Source organism: Dreissena polymorpha, chromosome 12 (assembly GCF_020536995.1).
Source record: "Dreissena polymorpha isolate Duluth1 chromosome 12, UMN_Dpol_1.0, whole genome shotgun sequence".
NCBI lineage: Eukaryota > Metazoa > Mollusca > Bivalvia > Myida > Dreissenidae > Dreissena > Dreissena polymorpha.
Window position 1 is genome coordinate 13960294 of NC_068366.1, and position 27781 is coordinate 13988074.

Below are 27781 nucleotides of genomic sequence, written 5' to 3' on the forward strand. Positions count from 1 at the left end.
TTTCAAAATGTGTTTCCTTCTTCATCAAACATCATACATATCTGAAATCTCAAGCTTTACACATTGTTGTGAATTTCGCACCAATGTTTAAAGTTTTAGACTTCAAAAGGTGCTGATTGACTTGTTATATTCCACCATAAAGTTATATCACAAGGATTGAAATTCACATTGAAAAGTTCGCCCCCTCCCAGTCAAAATTTACTGCGTACGGCCCTTGACCATTTGCTTCCATGTGAGAAAAATGTGTGTATGTTACCTATTGACAGTTCGGTGTAAGCTTAAAGTTTCACAGGGAGGTAATTTGTAAACTTCCGCTTTTACAGCGTGAGGCGATCGTGATATACGTCGCATAGAATATCATTTAAAAGACACCGTTATGAGTATAATACCTTGTATTTCTTGGGTCCGACGAGGAAAATCGAAGACTAAACCGGAAAAGGTTGGGATATTGGTGCCATTTCAACAAAAATATGACTACTGGGTGTAGTAGTTCGGATATTTTTTTCGGACGTCGTTCATTTTGAGATGATTCAACTTCGTGTTTGTGTTGAACGACCGTTTATGTACTATTGGTTAATGCATTATTCGACTCCTTTCTTCAGGCTGTCTAAATAAAATATAGTAATTATATATTAATCTGCACAAATTAATGTCATTACTAATTGTGGCAATAGTCCACTCTTCCATTCTCTGCTTGAAAAGCAAACGAAACTTATGCTACATCTTCAGCATGACATTCTGCACAAAAAGCAAAAATCATAGACGTTTTAGTGACATTATGGAAAAAAATTGTTGCATTTATAACATTGATATCTTTACTTTTGTTTAAAAATTTGGTAGTGCCCAACTAGTCCATTAGTCCATATAAACGAACTCCCAGGAGTCTATATGCACCCCTTCAAAAACATGGGTGCAGTTCAGCGCAGCGAATCCGTGCGCTTAACTAAACAGACGTCATTCGAGACAAATTGAGGAAAATAATTAATAAACTTCATCAACATGTTAAATTTAGCCGAAAGGCAACCTACGGATGTTATCCTTTGCATGCACCCTATAATAACCAGCGATGTTTCAACACACTTTTCTCGCTGACATGTTTATGTTTTAATTTGAAACAGTGTATTCTGTATCGAATACCACATCATTATCGACTTTATAGGCTGGAGCACATAACCCAACGTGCAAAATATTGGTGTACAGCGACCGAACCAATATTGGGTCAATTTTCCAATATGGCCGATACAGCGCACAAAACAATACCCAAGTCAATAAAATCAATTATTTCTTGCTTTAATGGTACAATTTGGATGAGTTTGTGGTTTAGATAGGTAAACTTGAATAAGTTCTTGCAGTTTCAGTGTTCCTTAAAGGGATCTTTTCACGCTTTGGTAAATTGACAAAATTGAAAAAAGTTGTTTCAGATTAGCAAATTTTCGTTTTTGTTATGATATTTGTGAGGAAACAGTAATACTGAACATTTACCATGCTCTAATATAGCCATTATATGCATCTTTTGACGATTTTAAAACCTAAAAATTATAAAGCGTTGCAACGCGAAACGATTGAATAATTTGGAGAGTTCTGTTTTTGTCGTTAAATTTTGTGAAACTACGAAGATTGCTTATATAAGGTATAAAATACATTTAGTATGTGTTCTCGGCGGAATAGCTCAGTAGGTTAAAGCGTTTTTACTTCAGGACTCTGGCAGGACTCCAGGGGTCACTGGTTCGAAACCTGCTCCGGGCAATGTTCTTTTCCTTTTTTTAATTTTATTCTTGTTTTTTACTGGAGCTTTCATGATCCAATGTTTAAATTTATCAATATAAAGCATTTAATGAATAAGTTAAAAAATGCCAAAATCTGTGAAAAGGCCCCTTTAACCCTTGCATTTTTGATGACATTTTGCACCCATGTACAAGAGAGAGCGCATTGCAACTCAAAGCAGCCGATTGGATGATTGGGGTATAAAGCTTAGAGTTGAATTATTGCAACTACTAGTCCATATAAACGGACTGCCAGAGCCTTTGATCATTTTTGCTATGGCGGCTCTGTCAGTCCATATGCACCCCTTCATAAACATGGGTGCAGTTCAGCGCAGCGAATCTGTGTGCTTCACTAAACAGACGTCGTTTGAGACAAATTGAGGACAAACTGAATAAACTTCTTAAACATCTACATGTTTATTTTTTAATTTGAAACAGTGTATTCTGTATCGAATACCACATCGTTAGCGACTTTATAGGCTGGAGCACATAACCCGACGTGCAAAATATTGGTGTACTGCGACCTAACCAATATTGGGTCAATTTTCCAATATGGCGGATACAGCGTACAAAACAAAAGTCAATAACATCAATTATTTCTTGCTTTAATGGTACCATTTGGATGAGTTTGTGGTTTAGATAGGTTAACTTAAATATGTTCTTGCAGTTTCAGTGTTCCTTAACCCTTGCATTTTTCATAACATTTTGCACCCATGGACAAGAGAGAGCGCATTGCAACTTGAAGCAGCCTATTGGGCTATAAAGCTTAGAGTTGAATTATTGCAACTAGTGCACAACCATCTGCAACATACGCATGTATTGTACAGTGTTGACATTTTTAATAAAGCATTAGCACTCAATGTGGAATGTAGATTTTAGGCGCTATTCAATAAACAAAAAGGTGTCAGTTTTACATGATGTGGTCTAATGATTGTCCAGTGCCCCAGATAATTATTTGGGAAATAGGGTTTTCACCCATTGATTTTGAAAATTAGGGTGATTTCATTTTTGAAAAAATTGAAATGAGTAATACAAATGTATACATTAAAATCATTGCTGCTTTACTTCTGTTGAAGCTGCTCATTTGTATTGATTCAACAAAACTTAAACTATCATACTTAACTGATTCGGCACTTATTGGCACTTGCTTACTTGGTTCGGAAAAGTTTCCGATCGACTTATATTTTGGCGCAACAATCACGGACGTCTTTCGACCCCTCTTAGACATTTTTATTTCGCATCGTAATAAAAAAGTTTGCGATCCACTGATATTTTGGCGCAACAATTGCGGACGTCTTTCGACCCCCCTTAGACATTTTTATTTCGCATCGTAATAGAAACTGAAATTACAGACGCTTTACAAATTCATGCACAATGAGCGACGGATTAAGTCAGATTGAAAACGCATGTATGTCGTCGTATAATTTGGTCAGGCGCTTAATTTACGTGAAATCTAGTCCGCAGAGCGTTTGAGTAACCTTGATTAGTTTCCTAATCGTTATCCAGGTGCTTGCTGAATGAAAGCCTCGTCGCGTTACGAGAATAATTCCAAAAAGAAAATACCGAAAGGCAAAGCATTTTCGATCAAAGCTATTGTATTGTAGTTACGCATCAAATTTGAAGAATTTGCGTAAAAGTCAAATTGGTTGCGTTTTCAATACGCATGATATTGTATTTCTTTACGTTTTTAAACATTTTAATAGGGTGAAAGACGCAGATACGCAGCTTATCTGGGGCACTGGATTGTTCCCCCATTCTGAAGAAGTGCAAACCTGAAAAATTAAGAGCCTAATTCAGTACATATTATTTTGCAATAAACAAGCTGTCATAAAAAAGTTTTTAGAAAAAAGTGTCTGATGATTATTATATCTAAATTTTATTATGCCCCCCCCCCCCCCCCCCTCGAAGAAGAGGGGGTATATTGTTTTGCACATGTCGGTCGGTCTGTCGGTCAGTCCGTTCACCAAATGCTTTCCGGATGATAACTCAACAACGCTTTGGCCTGGGATCAGGAAAGTTCATAGGTACATCAGTGCTCCAGCTAGGATTTGAAAAGGGCAGGGGGGCTTTTTTGTCAAAAGGGCACTTTCGACTCGCAGTATTTTGTGATTAGGGCACTTTCGACGCGCAGTATTTTGTGAAAAGGGCACGTTCGAGCGGGCAGGTGTTTCTGGAATGCTTCCTATTGCATGTTAATTTATATGTTATAAATAATTGTATTATTCCCATTATTATTAAACCATTCAAATATAATGTCTACAATGAGGATTAAACTAATTATAATGTAATAAGAGATTTATGAATTATCATATGTAAAAAAAAAAAAAAAAAAAAAAAAAATTTTGAGGGGGGGGGGGGGGGGGGCGGGGGAGGTTCAGGGGGGGGGGGGCAGGTCGTAGGTTCGGGAAGGCAGGGCGCGGCGCCCTTCGATTTAGGCCTAGCTGGAGCACTGTACATTGATCAAGACTGGCAGATGACCCCTATCGATTTTCAGGTCACTAGGTCAAAGGTCGAGGTCAGTGACTCGAAACAGTAAAATGGTTTCTGGATGATAACTCAAGAAGGCTTAAACCTGGGATCAGGAAAGTTCATGGGGACATTGGTCATGACCGACAGATGACCCCTATTGATTTTCAGTACTCTAGGTCATAGGTCAAGGTCACAGTGACTTGAAACAGTAAAATGGTTCCCGGATGATAACTTGCGAATGCTTAGGACTTAGATCAGAAAAGTTCATAAGAACAATGGTCCTGACCGGCAGATGACCCCTTTTGACTTTCAGGTCACAAGGTCAAAGGTCAAGGTCACAGTGACCTGAAGCAGTAAAATGGTTTCCGGATGATAAATCAAGAATGCTTAGGCCTGCTATCAGGAAAGAGAAATTCTTCTTTAAATTGCCAATCATACTGTAACTTATTCACACAATGGCTGCCAATACAACTGACAGCCCATTTGGGGGGGGCATGAGTGTTTTACAAACAGCCCTTGTTTCCATTACATCTAACATAAAAAAATTACATGATTTCGTTCTTCTAATTTAAATTGTTATAAAGAGTTATATTAGATTAGTTTTCCAAAGTCAGTGGACTCATCGTGCGAAAAAAATCCCAATCTAGAAATTGCATTTTTCCCAAAATGGCCAGGAAAAGGCCTGTGATGTTTATTCTTTTGCATAATTTTTTCATCCCACAAATTTAAGAAAGTGAAGGTGCACAAAATTGTACACTGAGAATTTATGTTATTCTACAATACTTAATTTAATTACAACTTTATTCATTTATTTTCAGCTACAAATTGACAAAGATGATCTGAAAAGAATAATTGATGAAACTCAAGAGTAAGTTAATTTAATTTATGTTGTACCATGTTTAAGGAAGGAGAAATTCTGAAGCGTATCATGGTGAAAAAAGACTTGCTTCAAATAAAGCACCTCCCAAAAAGTTTTTTAAAAAGTTAGCTTAGCAAAAAAGCAGGTGGTTTTTGCTTTAATCTTAATGTTATTTTTTATAAATATGTTATTGATGACTGAGAATTTCTGAAGAAAAAGGCTTCCACTTGAAATCAGAAAGAGGTATATTATTGTTTTTCAAAAGTTTCTGTTAAAGGGGCTTGTTCACATATTTTGTATTTTTGAAAATTTTTCTTTAATATGTTTACTAACAAATATGATATTTTGAATAGTCCTGACTAATTTAAGTGGTAAGAAAAAATGTTTATTTAACTCTATCCCACTCAGAAGCAAAGAGAAAATGGATTTGTGCTAACAGCATAAAACCAGAACTGCCTGCGAGTAACTCGCAGTCTGTTCAGATTTTATGCTGTTTGCTGCTCATCAGTATATATAAGGGTTGGAAATGAAGCCTTAAATAATTAAATCTAGTAAGAAAGGTCTTTACTTCAATTTTACTTTCTAAGGGACTACACTTGCGTCAAAAAACGTACCTAAGTGGTAAAGGATTAACCAAGCCTTACCAAATATAAAGGAGAACAACTGTGTAAAATGACAATGGCTTATTAATAACTGGACAAGTATAAACTGAATTTATTGAGATTTGTTTACTGGTCCATTCATGCTAGCCAAATATAAGCTTTACAAATCCAGACTGAGCTCTTACTGATAATTGTCCTTTCAGACGTGCCTTAATGTCAAACCAAGCCCCAATCAGACGTGCCTTAATGTCAAACCAAGCCCCAATTTAAGTCATCTGCACAGGATCAATGTTTAAATATATCACGCCATCTACAAAATACTCTTCTCTCATTGGCTGTTTGACGTCACATGCTGACCCCATATATTCTATGTGGTGTCAGAAGACTATATGATGTCACATGCTGACCCCATATATTCTATATGGTGTCAGTAGACTATATGGGCCAGTAAAATATCGGGTTAGTAACTAACCTGATATTCTTGAATTAAAAATTTTCAATTATACTAGTGTCTAGTTATAAAAAAACAATGTCTTTGTTAATTTGATGAGATGGAGTTGGCGTGATATAATAGTTACAGAGTTAGGTACTGACCCGATGCGGGATATACGGTTCTGTGGAAAACCATATCGGGGCAAGACCGAAGGTTTTCCACAGAACCGTATATCCCGTATCGGGTCAGTAACTAACCCTGTAACTATTAACCAGGTTTTAACTGGTTATTAGATTGGGGAATGTCCGCGGGCGGGCGGAACAAGCTTGTCCGGGCCATAACTTTGTCGTTCATTGTGAGATTTTAAAATCATTTGGCACATTTGTTTACCATCATTAGCCGGTGTGTCGTGCGAAAGAATTACGTCGATATCTCCAAGGTCAAGGTCACACTTTGAGTTCAAAGTTCAAAAATGGCCATAAATGAGCTTGCCTGGGCCATAACTATGTCATTCATTGTGAGATTTTAAAATCATTCGGCACATTTGTTCACCATCATTGGACCATGTGTCGCACAAAAGAATTACGTCAATATCTCCAAGATCAAGGTCGCCGCGACTAAAAATAGATTTATTTTGAAACAAAGGGGGTTAATTATAAACAATCAGTTCAGTTTGAGTTGTCTCCCTTTATCAAACTTTTTTTTCCAATTGAAAAACTGGTTTTGTGACAATTTTGTCCCTTGTTATACTATGATTTAAGAGAAGATTATAAAAGAGTTAAACCTTTACCACTTAGATACATATTTTGACGTGTTAGTAACTTACCGTAATTACTCTTTGTTTTCGGACACTCTAAGTTTTCGGACACCCCTTTTTTAAGCAAAAATAATTATGTTTCGTGACTCTTAATTTTCGGACAAACGAGTTTTCGTCCATAATTAATGTCTCTAAGTTTTCGGACAGTATATTTTACAGCGCTGTTTTACCAAATTTCGGTCCTGTTTTCGATATCTAATGACGATTCGATCATGGGGTTTTACTACCAGATTTACATCAGTAAACACTTCAGGTGCGTGCCTGAGGGCAACGGACCATTACATTTGTGTTATTGGGTAAATAACCTTGTAAACCGGTGTTAAAAAATGGTTTCATCTGATAGCATAAGCGTTATGACAATTACCAGGGGTAGTGCCAATTAACAGTTCAATTATCTACCGAAATGGTACTACCCCTTCTCAGTAAAATAACTGTGACAAATACTAAACGATTCAAAGTGTGATGCACCCAATTGCATGTTTTATGAACAATGGAAGGTGTTAGACTACAACTATCGGAAATGAACAAACAAAGAATTCATAGTTTGCTTTTTTATTGCATTTAAATTACAGGTTCATACTAGCAAGTATCGGTACATCACATGCTCATCTTTGAATTCGTTGGTCAAAGTAAAACTTTGTAGTAATTTTCGGCCAAATAAATTAAGCATTTAAAATAATTCAAAATGCAGTGCAAACATATATAACTGTAATTTATACTATACAGCATGGTATTTTACAAGCGCGTGCTATTACCGGTAGTCGTTGATACAATTGACGCTATTTTCGGACACTTCAATTTTCGGCTCTTAGTTTTCGGACACCTGTTTTTTGTGAATATTTTTCGTATCTAAGTTTTCGGACGCGAAAAAAAATTATTATTTGTAAGTGTCCGAAAACATAGAGTAATTACGGTAGTAGTCCCATAGAAAGTTAAATTTAATTTACCTTTATTACTTAATTCAAGTTTTGAAGGCTTCATTTCCAACCGTTAGATACTGATGAGCAGCAAACAGCATAAAACCTGAACAGACTGCGAGTTACTCGCAGGCTGTTCTGGTTTTATGCAGGGCCCTCTCTTGCCGCCAAGGGAAGCCACCCACATCCCTCATGAGGGGGAATTTCGCGTCGTTTTGGGTGAAAAGGGGAATTTTAGAAGATATTTTCACCAACCATTCAACACGTAAAATTGCTATATTTTAATTTGATTTACATAAATATACATTTAATCAAAGGTTAGTAGCATTATACCAGCTGGCAACATAGGTATAAAAGTATAAAAAAAATATTTAAAAAAATATATATAACTGTTTTTGTTTTTTTTTGAGGGGGAAATTTTAGCTGAAAAAGGGGAAAAAAGTATACTTTTTTCATGGGAGAAGCCGCGGATATTCGATGGTAAAAAGTGCAAAACGAGGGCCCTGTTATGCTGTTTGCACATAGCCATTTTCACATTGCTTCTGAGTGGAAAAGGGTTAAACAGAAGATTATAAAAGAGTTATGTGCTATTTTCTGATATGAGCCTTTGCTGTGGCAAAATAGGGTTGAATGCATGTTTGTAAAATGTCATCAAAGATTAGCCTGTGCAGTCTGCATTGGCTAATCAGGTACAACACTTTCCACTTTTATTGTATTTTTCGTTTGCATTAATTCTATTCTTAGTAAAAATTGTTTTTTGGAAAGTGTTGTCCCAGATTAGCCTGTGCAGCCTGCACATTAAAGCCTGTTTTCCCAGAGTGAGCCTCACATATGTGTTTGTGTTGAATATGTAGACGATTAGAAGAGCAGGAGGAGGCCGAAGAGGAAGCTGAGGAAAATGAATCCACAGTTACGGCTGCAGCTGAACTGTCACAACAGGTGCCTGAAAAGGTGACATATTGTTTGTTTTATTCAAGCCTCATTCTGGGAAAACTGGGCTTAATGCATGTGCGTTAAGTGTCGTCCCAGATTGGCCTGTGAAGTCCGCACAAGCTCACTAGGGACAACACTTTTGGCCTTAACTGGATTTTTGTTTAAAAGAGATTTCCTTTAAATGAAAATTTCAATTCAAGCAGAAAGTGTCGGCCCTGATTAGAATCTGGGAACTTCACAGGTTAGTATAGGACAACACTTAAGGCACCTGCATACAGCCCAGTTTCCTCAGAATAGGGCTCTTATGTCAAGTTGGGAATTTGTAATTTGACGTTAATATGGGAACTTCAAAACTATTATTCTCTAAAACCTCAAGGCCTAGAGGTTAAATATTTTGTATGTAAAATCATAAAACAGTCCTTTAGTTTGTTTGAATCATGCCCATGGCCCTAGTCAAAAAAGGTCACATGTGTATTGTGTAGACTCATATAGCAACTCAGGGCTATAGATAACAAGCGTATGTGCATTATTATGCAATTAAAATAACCAAAAACTTAATGAATTTCAAAATAAAGCGTACAAAAATGCAAAAACAAATTCAATAACGTAATTCCAGTAAAAAACCTTGCGTCAAGAAACACAATTCATACGAACACCGGGCGTATTTTTTAGACTGTTTTTTTTTTTGTACAAAAATGTACCTGATAGTTTATATGCCAACCAATGAAGAAAAAAGGCAGTCTCTCCAGCGATTATCAATCTGGGGTATTATTGTAATTATTCGTAGACCCGTTTGAGTTCTACTTTCATTTTCAAGGTATTCAACTCAAAATGACCTGAAAACGGGGTGCATCGCTTTGAACAGTCATAACGTCATCAATTGTGCAGCGATTTTCACGCACTTGGTCTTATTCATCGCAAAAATGAATTAACTTTGATCAGAAATTCAGTAATAGTTTGTTGTTATGTACAGGTACCTTTTTGAATTCCATTTGTATAAATAATATAGTAACCTTAGTAGATTTTTATTATATTATATATGTCATTCCCTAAATTACCCGATTGAGTTAAAAAACAGGGGGTGAAAACCCCAAATAAGTTTAAAAGTAGGGGGTGACAATTTTTGCTAAAACTCTATTGAATTTACAAAAACCCTATTGTTGTCAAAAACAGGGGTTGATAACCCAATATACCCCAAAAGTTATCTATAGCCCTGGCAACTTAATATGCTTAGGTAGAGCCATCAACAGAGACTGAGATAGCAGCGGACATTGCTAGACAGGTGAAGCAGGGAAAGAAAAGGAATAAGAAGGGCCAGGGGGATGAGTTCGAGTCACGATACAACATGGATGATTATGATGAGGATAATGATGACTGTAAGACTTTTTGATATTGATGACATGATCATAGTGTTGTAAATGATGATGTTCAAATGCTACTGATATTCAGTATCATGATTGTTATGACAGACCTGATGATGATGATAATGAATATTATGAATATGGGTTGTGCTCCGAGAAAAGAGGGTTTAAATCATGCGTGTTATGTGTCGTCCCATATTAGCCTGTTTTTCTGTTAAAGAAAGTCCTTCTTAGCAAAAATTCAGTGTAGTCGGAAAGTGTCGTCACTGAGCAGACTGGCCTGCAGCCCTTCACAGGCTAATCACAGACAACACTTTACGCATTAAACCCCCTTTTCACAGATCACAGCTCATATGACTATGATTATGATGATGATGAGGATGATTGTAAGTGATGATGCTAATTTAGAGATAAGCCTGTAAATTGTGTTGACATTGATCATTGGAAATTATTTTTGGGCCAGTTTTATCTAACTCTGAATCTAGAAAGGCAGTTATCAGTTACCGGAATTGGTATGTGCACTTGGTACTGGAAAATCCATAAATTTTCTCATAAAAGTGTTTGTAGTATAACTGAAATATTCTTGAAGGCGTTTGAAATCCAAATTAGCCTCTGTCTGGGAAACAGTATTTAATGCTGATGCATAAGTGTTGTCCTAGATTAGCAAAGTTCACAGGGTAATAAGAGATGACACTTTGCACCTTAACTGAATGTTTGATAAGAATAGACTGTTTAAAGAAAAATTACAACAAAAGTAGAAAGTGCAGTCCCTGATTTTCCTTGGCAAACTGCACAGGCGTATGTGGGATAACACTTTAGGAACATGCATTAAGCCCAGTTTTCCTAGAGCAAGGTTCAAGGGATTAATTCCTCAGTACTTAAACACTATGTTGTTATTTTCAGTTTCCAATCCGTTCAAGGGCATAGGGAGTCTGGCCGTCTTTGCCAGTAATGCTGAGGACCCTTTAGTGGATGTAAAAGACGAGGTGTGCAGTGGGGCTGGTCAACATGAACCTTGCTCTAGGAAAACAGGGCTTAATGCATGTGGGTAAAGTGATGTCCCAGAGTCCCCTGTGCAATCTGCACAGGCTAATAAGGGACGACATTTCCTGCCTCTATGGAATTTTTCGTTTAAAGTAAGTACCTTCTTTGCCAAAATCCAGCTAAGGCAGAAAATGTCATCCCTGATTAGATGGTGCGCACTGCACAGGCTTATAGGAGGCAATACTCTACACACATGCATTTAGTCCCGTTTTTCCAGAGCAAGGCTCACATCAATTACTTGATAGCATAGTAGTTCACTTGGTTTACTAGATTCACCATTGATGCCAGTCCATCTGTCTCTATGTAGGACATAGAGATACAAACCTGTCCAACAAAGAACTCAGGCTTTTGTCTACATACAACATGCAAACTTGCATGTGTAGATCCTTATGTCATAACTCATAAGTATGCAGTTTTGATAATCCTACATTAACAAAAATGCCAAATTGATCCTCTTTTCAAGTTAGAATTTCTTTATCATGATTACTACAACTTGCTACTTATAAAAACATGAACAATCTGTCGATGTTCAAGCTCTATTTGTGTCGAGTTCAATGTTCAATACTTAATTCCAATTGTGAAAGTTTTCATAATTTTAGAATTATTAGTATTTCCATTTTAAAAGCATATTAATAGAAAGTTGGAATTAACATGAATATCTGTATGGATTTGTGTAGAGGCGAATGTTATGTTTTATGTTATGTTTTATTTCAAAGTTTCCCTTATGTTGATTAATTAATCTGCATGCAGTCGCCTATACAGTGGTCCCTTTAGAAACATGGCAAGAGTATATTTCTACTTGACTATAGGGTGACAGTGATGAAGAGGACTTTATCATCAAGGACACAGATAACCTGATACTGGTTGGGAGAGCAGACTCGGACTATTGTTCCATGGAAGTTCATGGTAAGGAAGAATGTTCCATGGTTGTTCATGGTAAGGAAGTGTGTTCCATGGAAGTTCATAGTAAGGAAGAATGTTCCATGGTAGTTTGTGGTAAGGAAAAAGGTTGAACGGAAGTTCATGGTAAGGAAGAATGTTCCATGGAAGTTCATGGTAAGGAAGAATGTTCCATGGAAGCCCAAGGTAAGGAAGAATGTTCCATGATAGTTTGTGGTAAGGAAAAATGTTCAACGGAAGTTCATGGTAAGGAAGAATGTTCAACTGAAGTTCATGGTAAGGAAGAATTTTACATGGTAGCTCATGGTAAGGAAGAATGTTCTATGGAAGATCATGGTACGGAAGTATGTTCCATGGAATTTCATGGTAAGGAAGTTTGTTCCATGGAAGTTCATGGTAAGGATGTGTGTTCCATGGAAGTTCATGATAAGGAAGTGTGTTTCATGGAAGTTCATGGTAAGGGAGAATTTTGAATGGTAGTTTATGGTAAGAAAGTTTGTTCAATGGAAGTTCATGGCAAGGAAGAATGCCCATGGAAGCTCATGGTAAGGAAGTGTGTTTCATTGTAGTTCATGGTATGGAAGTGTGTTCCATGGAAGTGCATGGTAAGAATGATTTTTCAATGAATATTTGTGGTAAGAAAGATTTGTTGGTCCATGGAAGGGAGATGTTTTCATTGAAGTGTGTGATAAGAAAGGCATTTCCATGGAAATTCATGGTAAGAAAGATTGTTCATCTCACCTACTCTGTTCTTATGTACTTCAGTGTACAGCTTGCTCTGTTTATACTATGAATTCTTATACACATCTTTCCTACTCTGTTCGTACTTCAGTGTACAACTCTGAGCAGGATCACTTCTACTGCCACCATGACTTCCTGCTGTCTACGTTCCCCCTGGTCCTGGAATGGATGGACTATGATCTACGTGATGGATCCACAGGTATTTCACATTACTGATGTGTGGCGATGGGGCTTAATGCATGTGCGTAAAGTGTCTTCCCAGATTAGCCTGTGCAGTCCACAGGGGCTCATCTGGAAAGATACACTCCACTTTAATGATATTTTTCGTTTAAACAAAGTCTTTTTAAACCAAAATCCAGTTTGTGCAAAAAGGTTCGTGCCTGATTAGCCTTTACAAACTGCACAGGCTTATCTTGGGCAATACTTTACATATATGCTTTGAACCCCATTTTCCTAGACCGAGGCTCAACTGTTTTTAACCATAAGCATACCTAACTGCTATCTTCCTGTAGTAATATAAGTTGCCACCCCCCCCCCTCCACAGGTGTTACTGTTTTTGTTGAACCAAGAACATATGAGTCAGGTTTTCCCAGAGAGAGGCACACATGAAGTCAATGTTTCATTTTCAGCATTATAACTTCATTGTTCATTTATAACTCCCTGGCAGAAAGATTATCCAACGTGCACGCAACATCAGACTATCAGAGTTCTAGTTTTCCCAAATTTAAATCATATTATGAATACTATAAAGGAAGATAATAAGAATGTTGCATGTTTGATTAACCTTAATGAATTTTTTGCATACATTTTTTATGTCCCCCACTATAGAAGTGGGGGATATATTGTTTTTGCCCTGTCTGTTGGTTGGTTGGTCTGTTGGTTGGTTGGTTGGTCTGTTTGCGCCAACTTTAACATTTTGCAATAACTTTTGCTATATTGAATATAGCAACTTGATATTTGGCATGCATGTGTATCTCATGGAGCTGCACATTTTGAGTGGTGAAAGGTCAAGGTCATCATTCAAGGTCAGAGGTCAAATATATGTGGCTCAAATCGCTTATTTTATGAATACTTTTGCAATATTGAAGATAGCAACTTGATATTTGGCATGCATGTGTATCTCATGGAGCTGCACATTTTGAGCGGTGAATGGTCAAGGTCCAGGTCATCCTTTAAGGTCAGAGGTCAAATATATGTGGCCCAAATCGCCTATTTTATGAATACTTTTGCAATATTGAAGATAGCAACTTGATATTTGGCATGCATGTGTATCTCATGGAGCTGCACATTTTGAGCGGTGAAAGGTCAAGGTCATCCTTCAAGGTCAAATATATGGGTCAAAATTGCTCATGTAATGTCACTTCTGCAATATTGAAGCTAGCAATTTTATATTTGAAATGCATGTGTATCTTATGGAGCTGCACATTTTGAGTGATGAAGGGTAAAGATCAAGGTCATCTTTCAAGGTCAAACGTCATATAGGGGGACATTGTGTTTCACAAACAATTCTTGTTTAATTATATAATATCAACTTGCCAAAAGGGTACACAAACCTCAATATCAAACTTTTTGCTCATGCTGTATCGGGCTCTAATGAATCCTAAACAGATGAGGCTCATCCTGCCAAAAATGGGTCCTACATTACTTACAGATTCAATGTAAATTTTGTTCCAGTCCATTGATTTTTGGCGAAGTAATGGGCCTTGGACTTAGAAATTTTCTTTATAATAAATGTTTTCTGGAGTTATTTTTACAAAATGCTTAAATGCTTCCATATATTTTGCTGATTTTTGGTATGTGAGGTTGCCTACATGACTTACAGATGAAGTGCGACTTTTGTTTCCTTCCATGAATTTTTGGCGAACCTATGGGCCTTGGACTTTGAAATTGTCTTAAAAAATACTCTCGAAAAAAATTCAGATACTGTCAAAGGCCTATAACTTTTTATGCCCCCAGTAGGGTGGCATATAGCATTTGAACTGTGTCCGTCCGTCCGCCCGCAAACTTTAACATTGGCCATAACTTTTGCAATATTGAAGATAGCAACTTGATGTTTGGCATGCATGTGTATTTCATGTAGCTGCACATTTTGAGTGGTGAAAAGTCAAGGTCATCCTTCAAGGTCAAAGGTCAAAAAAACAAATCCTAGGGAAGTAACAAGCTTTAAAGGGAGATAAGCTCCATTTATCATTTGTCAGGTACAGATAATTTTTACAAGAGAAGTAATATTTTTTAAAGGGATATAATCAAAAACAAAAATAAATAAATCAAAGCAGCGCAGTAGGGGGCATTATGTTTCTGACAAACACATCTCTTGTTCAAATATCAAAGGACCTTAATTCGTCATGATGTATTTAATTTGGATATAGCTTCTGTTAAGTTCAGTAGTGGGCATTGTGCTTCACAGATGCAGGTCTTGTGAAGGGTAGATTTTTCCCTGGTTTTCAGTCCTTTATTACATTTTCTTTTTTTTAGGAAACTTTGTTGCCATAGGAACCATGGATCCCACCATAGACATCTGGGACCTTGATCTTATAGATAGCCTTGAACCTTTGGCGACCTTAGGGCAGAAACCCTCCAAAAAGAAGAAAAAGGTGAGTATTTTATGGAAAATATTTTAATTGCATGTTAGCTTAATTAAGTATTGTATGAAGTGTTGCATTAACCTGTACAATCTTCTGATACAAAAAAAAATTGATGAATTTGTCCTTGTTTCATTCTTTGTACAGGTTTGTATGTTATTTTGTTTTGTTACACCCCCACTGAGTGGAAGGCATTTAGCACTGCACTTTTCTGTTTTGATTGTACCGACACGTGTATTTTCAAATCCTCTTCAACAATTGGGTGCATCTGGCTTAAACTTTCACCATTAAATTACCGTAATGTGTAGATTATCACAATATAGGAATTTTTGTTATGACATGTTTTGGAAGAATTGTGGCCCTTGTCTGTTTTTCCACTATTGAATTTATAGTCCCAACATTTTGTGCTTTAAAACCCTTTAGTGTTTAACATATTTGCCCACATATTCACTATTGAAGACCTAATATGTAGCTGATCGTTTATAAAGAGATTTTGATTGTGACCAGTTTTGGCTGAATAATTGCCATGTGTCTTTTTGGTCACTGTAGAATATACAGTAGAAATGTCTTGTCCAAATATGTGCTTGTGGGGAATCAGTGTCCGTAACACATTTCTGGTTTATGTCAAATGTCTGCTGTAAAAAAACTCAACTGTAATGCTGTGTAGACAAATTGACATGGGATATGATTTTTAAATGTTACACAATGGAACATTTAGATCAATATGAAGGTAATGCAAATCATGAATTGATAGGGGTTTTCACTGGAAGGGGACTCTGTATTACTTGTCATACTGTCAAAGTCGTGTCCTTTATGAGCAAAACTCTAGGAAAATCGAGTTAATTAATGTGCGTAAAATGTTGTCCAAGATTAGCCTGTGCAGTCCACACAGGTTAATAAGTGACAACACTTAAGGCATTGATTGGAAATTTTCATCTTTAGGAAGCCTCTGCTAAACAAACAAATCAATTCTATGCTGAAAGTTTTGTCCCTGATTAGTCTGTGCTGACTGCACAGGCTTATCTGTGATGACACTTTACGCACATGCATTAAACCTCACTTTTTTAGACCGAGGTTAGTTTATTGTTAAAATACTGATTTATTGATTACATGATGTGTTGTCTTTCCAGAAGCTAGATATACCCAGTCACACCGACGCTGTATTGGACCTTTCATGGAACCCCCTTGCAAGGTGAGTCCTACAACCATATACTGACCTAAAAACATACTGTTATGTTTCAGTGCGTATAAAGTAAATGAGTGCAATCCTTTTAAACTCTGTGTGAAAATTTAAACATGACTATTATCATTATACCCCCACAAACGAAGTTTAGGGGGTTATATAGGAGTGAGCTTGTCTGTCAGTCGGTCGGTCTGTCGGTCCGTATCAAGTGTCCGCTCTCTAAATCAAGTTGTTTTCATCCGATCTTCACCAGACTTGGTCAGATGTTGTATCAAGATGATGTCTAGGTTAGGTTGGAATATGGGTCATGCCGGGTCAAAAACAAGGTAACAGGCTCAGTAAGTGCGTTTTAAACATTGAGCATGGTGTCCGCTCTCTAATTCAAGTAGTTTTCATCCTAGTTTCACCAAACTTGGTTATAAGTTGTATCTAGATGATGTCTAGGCCAAGTTCGAACATGGTTCATGGCAGGGCAAAAACTAGGTCACAGGTTCTTTTAGTGCGTTTTAAACATTGAGCATTGTGTCCGCTCTCTAATTCAAGTAGTTTTCCTCTGATCTTCACCAAACTTAGTCAGAAGTTGTATCTAGATGATGTCTAAGTCAAGATTGCATATGGGTCATGCCGGGTCTAAAATTAGGTAACAGGGTCACTAAGTGTGTTTTAAATATTCAGCATGTTGTCCGCTCTCTAATTCAAGTAGTTTTCATCCAATCTTCACCACACTTGGTCAGAAGTTGTATCTAGATGATGTGTAGGTCAAGATCGAACATTGGTCATGCCGGGTCAAAAACTAGGTCACAGGCTCACTAAGTGCGTTTTAAACATTGAGCATGGTGTCCGCTCTCTAATTCAAGTAGTTTTCATCCTAGTTTCACCAAACTTGGTTATAAGTTGTATCTAGATGATGTCTAGGACAAGTTCGAACATGGTTCATAGCAGGGCAAAAACTAGGTCACAGTTTCTTTTAGTGCGTTTAAAACATTGAGCATGGTGTCCGCTCTCTAATTCAAGTAGTTTTCCTCTGATCTTCACCAAACTTAGTCAGAAGTTGTATCTAGATGATGTCTAGGTCAAGATTGCATATGGGTCATGCCAGGTCTAAAATTAGGTAACAGGGTCACTAAGTGTGTTTTAAATATTCAGCATGTTGTCCGCTCTCTAATTCAAGTAGTTTTCATCCAATCTTCACCACACTTGGTCAGAAGTTGTATCTAGATGATGTGTAGGTCAAGTTCGAACATGGGCCATGCAGGGTCAAAAACTAGGTCACGGGGTCACTTAGTGCGTTTTAAACATTGAGCATGGTGCCCGCTGTTGTTTTTTTTGACATCATGTAAAATATTCTGTGTCAATGCGGCATGTGGGGGTATTCGTCACGTCTGTGACAAAGCTCTTGTTGAGACTGTAATACCTCTCCGAAAAAATAAGAAACCTCACAAGGGAGGTAGAAGTACCCAAGTTCTAACCTAAAAAGCCTTGTTATGGGAAAACTGGGCTTATTGTATGTGCTTAAATTAGGTGGAACGTGTCTTACCTGAGCAGACAGCAAATGACACTTTATGCACATGAATTAAGCCCTTTTTTTTCGATTTAAAGAAATGTTTCGTTTGATGGAAGTCTTTTCTAAACGGAAATCCAGTTTAGGCAGAAAATGTTGTCCCTGATTAGCCTGTGCAAACTTATCTAGGATAACACTTTGCGCAGATGCATTAAGCTCAATTTTCCCACAATGAGGGGCTAATTATCCAAGCAAACAAACACCCTGTTTTCCCACCTCCAGACACATTCTCGCAAGCGCGTCTGCCGATCACACTGTGGGATTGTGGGACCTTACGGAGGGAAAGCTGGCCTTGAGCATCAAGCAACACACTGAAAAGGTAGGCAAGGTCTATGTTGGTTTAAACCTATTTATTTAAGCTTTATTGCATCAAAAGCCTAAGGCTTATTTGAATGATTTCAAGTAATTTTCATGGGTGGAACCATTACTTTATGTCTTAACCCTTTGCATGCTGGGTAATTTGTCTTCTGCTAAAATGTCGTCTGCAGAATTTCTAAAATTAGCATTTTCTTCGATTTTTTTCAAAGAATACTATCAGAATAGCAAACAGTTTGGATCCAGAAGAGACGCCACGTTCTGTGGCGTCTCATCTGGATCCAAACTGTTTGCAAAGGCCTTTAAAATTCAGCTCCAGCGCTTTAAGGGTTAATGAGATCTGATGAAGACTCCCACAGTGGGGATCTAGCTCATTACGTCCCGGTCGTTAGGGGGATACTGTATCCATAATGCAAAGGTGATATTGATTGAATAAATTGCAAGCCAGAAATTTGGAAAAGCAAAATTGTTTATGTGCATAAAATTTGCATCTTCAGTGGGAGGCCTCCGTCAGTTACCTTCTTGCAATACTCACTAGTTACAGATAGGTCCTTAAAGTTTTTTGCTCACATTTATGATGTGTTTAGCACTATCATTCAGAAACATAATTATTTATCATATGTATTGCCAATAATATAAGGTAAAATGGAGAAAATTTACTGTTCCAAGTATGAGTCTTGTTCTGCAAAAACTGGGCTTAATGCATGTGCGTATAGTTTTATACTAGATAAGCTTGTCTAGTTCACACAGGGTCATCTTTTTCTACTTACAGTAGATTTTCATTTAGAACTCCTTTTAAAGAACAATTTCATAAAAGCGGAAAGTGTCATCCCAGATAAGCCTGTGCAGACTGCAATCTGAGATGACACTTTATGAACATGCAATAGGCCCCATTGTCAGAGAGGGTGACACATTTATAAAAATCAATTATAATGCAATTACCTGTCCTGTAATCTCAGGTGCAGTGTGTGAGATGGCACCCTGCGGAGGAACATATGCTGCTGTCAGGATCATTCGACAAGTAAGTGCTTTTTAATGAGCTGCGTTAAGGGAAAACTGGGCCTAATGCTAATCAGGGACGAAACTTTCCGCTTTTATGGATTTTTGTGTGTAAAGGAAGTCTATTTTTAACAAAAATCCTGTTTAGGCTGAAAATGTCGTCCCTGATTAGCCTATACAGTGTGCACAGGCTAATCTGAGATTTCTTCTTTCGCACATGCATTAGACCCCGTTTTCCCAGAGCATGACCTACATATACCAGTTGCCATCTTCTGATTTGGGATTCTGCAGCTTTAATGCTTTTTATGTATAAAAACAAAAAAATTAGAAATGACAGCCAAAAGGAATTCTACTTTACAAATACGTAACCAATCAGTCATCAACATTTTTATGCAGTTTGACCAAGAACATGTCACTAGCCCATCCATATAAAAAAGAGAATCTGTGCAAGCTAGGTTCAAAATTTACCAGTGCAGGTCTTAGGGGTTTGTGCGTACATTGACCATTGGCCATTTTCCTTTATGATGAATATTTTACCCTATGAAGAATATGAATATGCATTATATTGAAGTCAATGTTTATTTCTTTGTTGAGACCAGCTTATTCTGAATCCCTTGAGATTTTGGTTGTTTGTTTGTCTCTGTAAATCAAACATTTTAGCCTTTTGGGAAAACTGGGCTTAATGCATGTTTGTAAAGAGTCATTCCAGATTAGCTTGTGCATTCTGATCAGGATAAGCAGGGAGAACACTTTCTGCCTAAACTTGCTTTACGCTAAGAAGTTCGCTAAGAAGTGACTTCCTTTTTAAAAAAACATTAAAACTGAAAATGTTGTCAATGATTAGCCTGTGCAGACTGCACATGCTTTCCTTGGACGTCACTTGATTCTCATGAAATTAGCCCAGTTGTCCCACGATGTGGCTTATTTCATTATATTTGAAACTCTATCTCTCGTGTTTGCCAGGACAGTGAAAATGTACGACTGTCGGTCCCCAGAGACAAGCAACAAGACGTGGAACCTTGGTGGAGAGATTGAGAAACTGCTCTGGAATAAATTCTCGCCGCTTAACTACTTTGTAAGAGTTACTTCAATGTTTTGATATGAAAGTGAGAATCTGCTCAGAAACAACTTACATCCTGTCTATTACTTAATCCTTTACCACTCAGATACGCTCTTTGATGTGCTTGTAGTCCTTTGAAAAGTCAATTTAAATACCTTACGATAAGATCCAAGTTTTAAAGGCTTCATTTCAAATGGTACTGATGAGCAGCAAACAGCATCAAACCTGAACAGATGAATGGTTGCTCGCAGGCTGTTCTGGTTTCACGCTGGTTGTATATAGCCATTTTCAGTCTGAGTGGGAGGGAGTTGTGTACTTGTATCTTCCTTTTTAGCAGTTCTTTGCAACCATTAAATAAACGAACAGGTGAAATCAAGATGTGCAAACAAAGATTGTCAGTAACAAAAGGTGTGAAAACAAACCTTGAATTGGCAGATATGTTTTTTAACCAGGTTTTCCGAAGGAAAAAACTGGTTATTAGATTGGCGAATGCGGGCGGGCTGGCTGGCTGGCTTGGCTGGCTGGCGGGCTGGCTGGCTGGCGGGCTGGCGGAATAAGCTTGTCCGGGCCATAACTATGTCGTTCATTGTCAGATTTTAAAATCATTTGGCACATTTGTTCACCATCATTGGACGGTGTGTCGCGCGAAATAATTACGTCGATATCTCCAAGGTCAAGGTCACACTTTGAGTTCAAAGGTCAAAAATGGCCATAAATGAGCTTGTCCGAGCCATAACTATGTCGTTCATCGTCAGATTTTAAAATCATTTGGCACATTTGTTCACCATCATTGGACGGTGTGTCGCGCGAAATAATTACGTCGATATCTCCAAGGTCAAGGTCACACTTTGAGTTCAAAGGTCAAAAATGGCCATAAATGAGCTTGTCCTGGCCATAACTATGTCATTCATTGTGAGATTTTAAAATCATTTGGCACATTTGTTCACCATCATGGGACGGTGTGTCCCACGAAAGAATCACGTCAATATCTCCAATGTCAAGGTCGCCACGACTAAAAATAGATTTAAAAAAAAAAAAAAACTTACAAAGGGGGTTAATTTTTTTTGGTCATTTCAAAAGTTCAGTTTGAGTTTTCTCCCTTTATCAGATTTTTTTTTCACAATGAAAACCTGGTTTTGTGACAATTTTGTCCCTTGTTGAACAATGAATTGATAAATTATCAAACAAATTTGAGAAGGGACCGTATGAATGATTTGAAAACGGGGATTATTCGAAATAGCGGAGTTTGAATTAAACATTCAATATCAAATTTAATAAAGAAGGAAGATACACGGAGTTTAAATTTAACGTCAAACATGTAATTAAATAAAGAATGGCAAAATAAGGACAAAAAATAATGATTATCTGATTTAATTTAAACCTATTTATTTTAGCTTGATTGCATCCAAAGCCTCAGGCTTATTGAAACGCTCGCCAGTCCGTTTCCTGGGCCTAGAACAAGTTCTTGGTGTCTTTGTGGGAAATCTAAAGAATGTTCCACAAGGGGGATCAAACCTGTGACCATACCGTCGCTAGGCAGACACCTTATCCATTACACCACGGCGACCATACCGTCGCTAGGCAGACACCTTATCCATTACACCACGGCGACCATACCGTCGCTAGGCAGACACCTTATCCATTACACCACGGCGACCTCAATTTGATTTGTACTCTGTTCATATCAAGCTTAGATTTTCAGTTAACTCTGGCTGTCAATAACTTTGTCTTCTTTTTAGCTCACCTGAGCATAATTTGCTCATGATGAGGTTTTGTGATCGCCTTTTGTCCATCGTGCGGCGTTTACATTTGCCTTTTTAGAAGTCACATTTATTGTCCGATCTTCATGAAACTTGGTCAGAAGATAAAATAATAAAAGAAAAAGCTTGTTTGTTGATATTATTTTTTTAAATACAACAAAGAAACACCATCTAAATTGGGATGAAGATATCATTTAGAAGCTACTCCTGTGTCTGTTACAGGCCAGTACAGATACCGGCCATGTGTACTACATGGATTCCAGGCAGGATAAGCCAGTGTACTGCATTGCTGCACACACAGAAAGTGTTACAGGTAGAGGCAAAAAACTTTTGTATGATACTCTATAGAGTTTCTATTTTAATGCCTATATTGAGAGGGAATCATTTAGGATTGCACTTGTCAATCTGTCTGTACGTACATTGAGCCAAAAGCTTGTGTTTTCTACTCCTGTTTAAATTCTAAGGGGATTGTGCTCAAACTTTAACAGTTTAATGACCTTAATCCTTTAACACTTACATTTATATTTTGACACATTTGTAGTCACATAGAAAATTAAATTTAATTAAATTCCTTTTTTACTAAATTCAAGTTTTTAAAGGCTTCATTTCCATCCCTTGGTTACTGATGAGCAGCAAACAGCATAAAACCTGAACAAACTGCCTGTTACACGCAGGCTGTTCTGGTTTTATGCTGGTTGCAAAAGCCTATTTTCACTTTGCTTCTTATAGGGGAAAGTGTTAATGTGTAGATGATCATAATGGAAGGAAACGGTTTTGCAGATCTATGGTCTGTATTTCATGATTACAGTCCCAAATTTCTTGCGGCTTGCTTGATTTCGCTCAAACTTTCACACCTGAATAACCTTATGGTTTGGATGATAGCTTTGTAAAGAAGTTGTTTTTCTTTTATTAATTATGGCCATTCAGCTTTTGTTCACTAAGGTATATATATTTTTCTGTGTCAAAATATGTTGGTTGTGACATCAGAGTCCATTACACATTTTTATGCCCCCGGTAGGGTGGCATATAGCATTTGAACTGTCTGTCTGTCCGTCAGTCCGTCCAAAAACTTTAACATTGGCCTTAACTTTTGCAATATTGAAGATAGCAACTTGATATTTGGCATGCATGTGTATCTCATGGAACTGCACATTTTGAGTGGTGAAAGGTCAAGGTCATCTTTCAAGGTCAAAAGTAAAAAAATACAATCCAAGGAAAGTAATAAGCTTTAAAAGGGAGATAATTTCTAAACCTGTCAAATCATACATTGAAATTTTATTTCAAAGCGGCACAATAGGGGGCATTGTGTTTCTGACAAACACATCTCTTGTTAATTGTTTAAGCCATATCCTCTTTTTATCTCACCTAAGCTCAAAATGCTCATGATAAGCTTTTGAGATCAGCTTTTGTCTGTCATTCGTAGTGCATGTTCTCTATAATAACTGAGTTTCATGTGGGGTCAAAAACTATTTTACAAGGTCAAATTAAAGGAAAAGCTTGTTTACACTCTTGAGGCCACATTTATTGCTCAATCTTCGTGAAACTTCTTCAAAACAATTTACCCTAGGATATCTGGTCTGTAGAAAAACATGGCCACCAGGGTTAAGGGCAGTTTCCGTTATATGGCTAGAGTGAAGCGTTGTTAACAATCTAAAAGTCACATTTGTAGTCCAATCTTCAAGAAAGTTCCTCAGTATATTTGTTCAATAATATCTCAGCTGTGTTCAAAAAAGGTTCTGGTCTATTGAAACAATACTGCAGGGGCCTGTGTGGACTGCACAGGCTAATCAAAGACTACACTTAGCACACATGCATTAAGCCAAGTTTTTCAAGATGCAGCTCAAATGCTCCGTCAATTTCAGGCCTCTGCCTCAGCTCGGAGAACAGTCGTATGCTGGTGACAACATCGTCCGAGGGCAGTATGAAAGTGTGGGACATCGACAACAACAAGCCGTCCTGTGTCTACAGCCATCATCTCAAAATGGTGAGTACAACGGCAGATATCGGGACTGTGTTTGATTGATATGATTCTAGTTTAGTAATTTGGGATCATCATGCATGGTCATCTATGAAATCCTATAACTCTGACATGCAAATAAGCAGAATTGTGTCCCTTATTGTACTTTGCGTACTTAACATTTGCATGCACAAGCTTCTGTCTCTAGCATACATGGATATATAGCATGGGGATGCAAATTCTTATATGTAGAAGTAGTAGTAGCAGTAGTAATTCTTACAACAATGCCCCCATAGCGGAGGATATGATATTAGGTCCAAGATCAAGGTCATAATTCAAGGTCATTGGAAAATTTTGGTATTTTTAAATAACTTACCAAAATGATAACGCAAGATGAGACATGGAGTTGCTCATGAAAAGCAGGTCGCTAGGTCAAAGGTCTCAATACAAAGGTAAAATTAAACAAATCATGGAAAGAATAATACTTGGTGAGATGAATGTGGTGTGATAAAAGGTAGTACATTTATAAAATACATGTATATGTTAAATAGTTACCTTTTATTTCTTTGTACTTCATCATTAAGAAGCTGTGTAACCAATGATTTCAGGGGCAACTATCCATCCTATTTAAAAGAAAACAGTATATTTTCTGATTTCAGGTTCAATAACTCTGTATATTTAACCAATGCAAGAATATTACTTTATCATAGGGGCAACTACTATATTTTACATATGTCTGTATATTTCCCAATTTTAGGTAAAACAACACTGCATGTTTAAAGGGGCCTTTTCACAGATTTTGGCATATTTTGAATTTTGTCATTAAATGCTTTATATTGATAAATAAAAAGCTCCATTAAAAAATCAAGAATAAAATTTAAAAAAGGAAAAAAAAGTAGACCGCATCAGTGCTCGAACCAGTGACCCCCCGAAGTCCTGGAGTAAAAACCAATTAGACCGCTCGGCCATCCTGCCAAGCATGTATTAAAGACGTATTTTATACTTTATATAAGCAATCTTCGTATTTTCACAAAATTAAACGACAACATCAGAACTCTCCAAATAATTCAATCGTTTCGCATTGCAACGCTTAATAATTTTCAGGTTTGAAAATTGTCAAAAGATGCATATAATGGCTATATTAGACCATGGTAAATGTTCAGTATTACTTTTTCCTCACAAATATCATAACTAAAACGAAAATTTACGAATCTGAAACAGCTTTTTTCAATTTCGTCAATTTACCAAAACGTGAAAAGATCCCTTTAACCTTTACACGTATCTTAACTTTAGTGGCAACTTCCAAGCATATTTGTCCCATGCCAGTATGATACCCACTGTCAGGGGCAACAACTGTGCATATTTTACCTTTTGCAAGTTCATTTTCTCAATTTAAGGAGAACCATGCAGATTTTTCCTATACCAGTATGATACCTAATGCCAGGGGCAACAACTGTGCAAATTTTACCTTTGCCAGTTTATTTTCAGGGCCAGCTACTCTGCCTGGAGAACTGTCCAGATGCTCCGTATGTGTTTGCAATGGGAGCAGAGAAGAAGTTCAAGGTCTGGGACCTGAGAGACATCAAAGATGGTGGGTAGTGGGCAGTTGGATATTTATCATTGGAGTCTTGTTCTGGGAAAACTGGGGTTAATGCATGTGCATAAAGTGTCATCGCAGATAAGCCTGTGCATTCTGCACAGGCTAATCAGGGAAGACACTTTCCGCTTTTATGGTACTTTTTGTTTCATGTAAGTCTCTTTTTAGCAAAAATGTAGTTTAAGTGGAAAGTGTCGTCCCTGTTTAGCCTGTGTAGATTGCATAGGTTAATCTGGGATGACACTTAACGCATGTGCATTAAGCTTCGTTTTCCAAAAACAAGTCTTATTTCTTTTGTTTATTTCACAAAGGACAGACCGGCCCCGGACTAAGTTCAATATTAATTATCTTAAGCAAAGTGTCCATGTCTCAGTTAAACTTTTTGGTAAAGGTTTGATAATCTTGTAATGTTGCCTTATTAGTGTTCCAACATAATCAGTGATAACACATGTGTAATCAAGCTAAAAAAAGTTTTAAATTAGCCTTGGTCAGGAAAGACTAGCCTTAAATCATTTGTGTAGTGTTGTCTCAGATTAGCTTGTGCAGTTCACACAGGCTAATCAGGGACCACTTTTTCCGCATAATCCGGATTTTTGCTAAAGCTAAGGAGAGGCTACCTTTAAATGAAAAAAATACCATAAAAACTGAAAGTGTCGTCCCTGATTAGCCTCAAATAGCCTGTGTATTAACATGCATAAAGCCCAGTTTTGTATGCCCATGGTTGGATGGCATATAACAGTCGCACTGTCTGTCCATCAGGCATTATGTTTTTCGGAGTTCTTTTACGCAACAATATTGAGCTAAAGATAAAGGCAGGTACATTTGGCAGGTACAAGGTCATTTTTATCAAGGGAAGTTATATTTTTTAAAGGGATATAATCCAAGGTAGGAGCTTCTATTTCTATTTCTGGATGTGTGTTATGCATTTCTTCCAGATATTGAGCTGATATTTGGTATGCGAGTCTACATATATGACCTACAAGATAAAGTGTGAAATTTGTTCTGGTCCAATGATTTTTTAGGGAAGTTATGGGCCTTTGACTTGGAAATTTTCAATTTAATAACTGTTTCAAGATTTTTTTTACGCAACGCTTTCTGATATTGAGCCTATTTTATGTATGAGAGTCTACCTACATGACTTACAGAAGGTGTGAAATTCGTTCTGGTCCATAGATTTTTGGCAAAGTTATGGGCCTTGAAAATAGAAATTTTCCCTAAAATAACCGTTTTCCAGAGGTTTTTATGCAAAGCTTTCATATATTGCGCTCATTTTTGGTATGTGAGTCCTCTAACATGACTGATGAGTTACAGATGAAGTTTAAAAAAAATTCTGGTCAATTGATTTTTGGCGAATTTATGGGCCTTGTTTTCTCTAAAATAACTGCTATGGGACTTCAGAGCACAGTAGGGGGCATTGTATTTCACAAAAGCAGCTCTTGTTCAAGATTGCAGCTCAAATAATTAATGTTCTTTTACTGACCCTCAGTTTTCAAGCATTTCTGTGGGAGCGAAGCAGACTATGTGCCCGACCCCCGGGCAGAGGAGGAAGAGGACCCTGAGGCTGCCATGGAGATACAGGAAATGATGGTCAACATGGATACGGAAACAACCCAGCAACCACCTGCTGCCAATGGCGCTGAAGGAAAAACAAAAAAGAAGAAGAAGAAAAAGAAGAAGAAGTTCCCAAATGTTTAGTGCTTTTTGTTTATGTATGGTTAAAGAGAGTGTTTTATAAGTATGTTTTAAATGGTTGTTGCAGGTTTGGTGTAAGTAATTGAATAAAATGTGCAATTTTTTATTTTCTCTGTTTACTAGTAGTTTATATGAAAGCGGAAAGTGTTGTCCCTGATTAGCATGTGCGGACAGCACAGGCTAATCTGGGTCGACACTTTAGGCACATGCATTTAACTCCCTTTTCACAGAGCACA

At 37.3% G+C, this 27781-nt stretch overlaps 1 protein-coding gene across 1 annotated transcript; it reads left to right on the forward strand.

Annotated features, from left to right (window-relative positions):
• Positions 1-282: 282 nt before the first annotated feature.
• LOC127853756 (periodic tryptophan protein 1 homolog) lies at positions 283-27649 on the forward strand. Its single transcript, XM_052388529.1, has 16 exons — positions 283-439; positions 5051-5100; positions 8715-8811; positions 10028-10169; positions 11058-11140; positions 12008-12104; positions 12931-13038; positions 15315-15433; positions 16552-16613; positions 18388-18484; positions 19440-19501; positions 20443-20554; positions 22522-22612; positions 24162-24283; positions 25745-25847; positions 27340-27649. Exons 1-16 carry the CDS (start codon positions 377-379, stop codon positions 27546-27548), a joined length of 1617 nt encoding a protein of 538 aa, XP_052244489.1. The 5' UTR covers positions 283-376; the 3' UTR covers positions 27549-27649.
• Positions 27650-27781: the final 132 nt, after the last annotated feature.

Coding starts and splice junctions, on each gene's coding strand:
- LOC127853756 (XM_052388529.1), top strand. CDS start 377: ATGAGTATAATACCTTGTATTTCTTGGGTCCGACGAGGAAAATCGAAG. Junction 15,434..16,551: donor CCTCCAAAAAGAAGAAAAAG/GTGAGTATTTTA, acceptor TTGTCTTTCCAG/AAGCTAGATATACCCAGTCA. Junction 20,555..22,521: donor TCTCGCCGCTTAACTACTTT/GTAAGAGTTACT, acceptor TGTCTGTTACAG/GCCAGTACAGATACCGGCCA.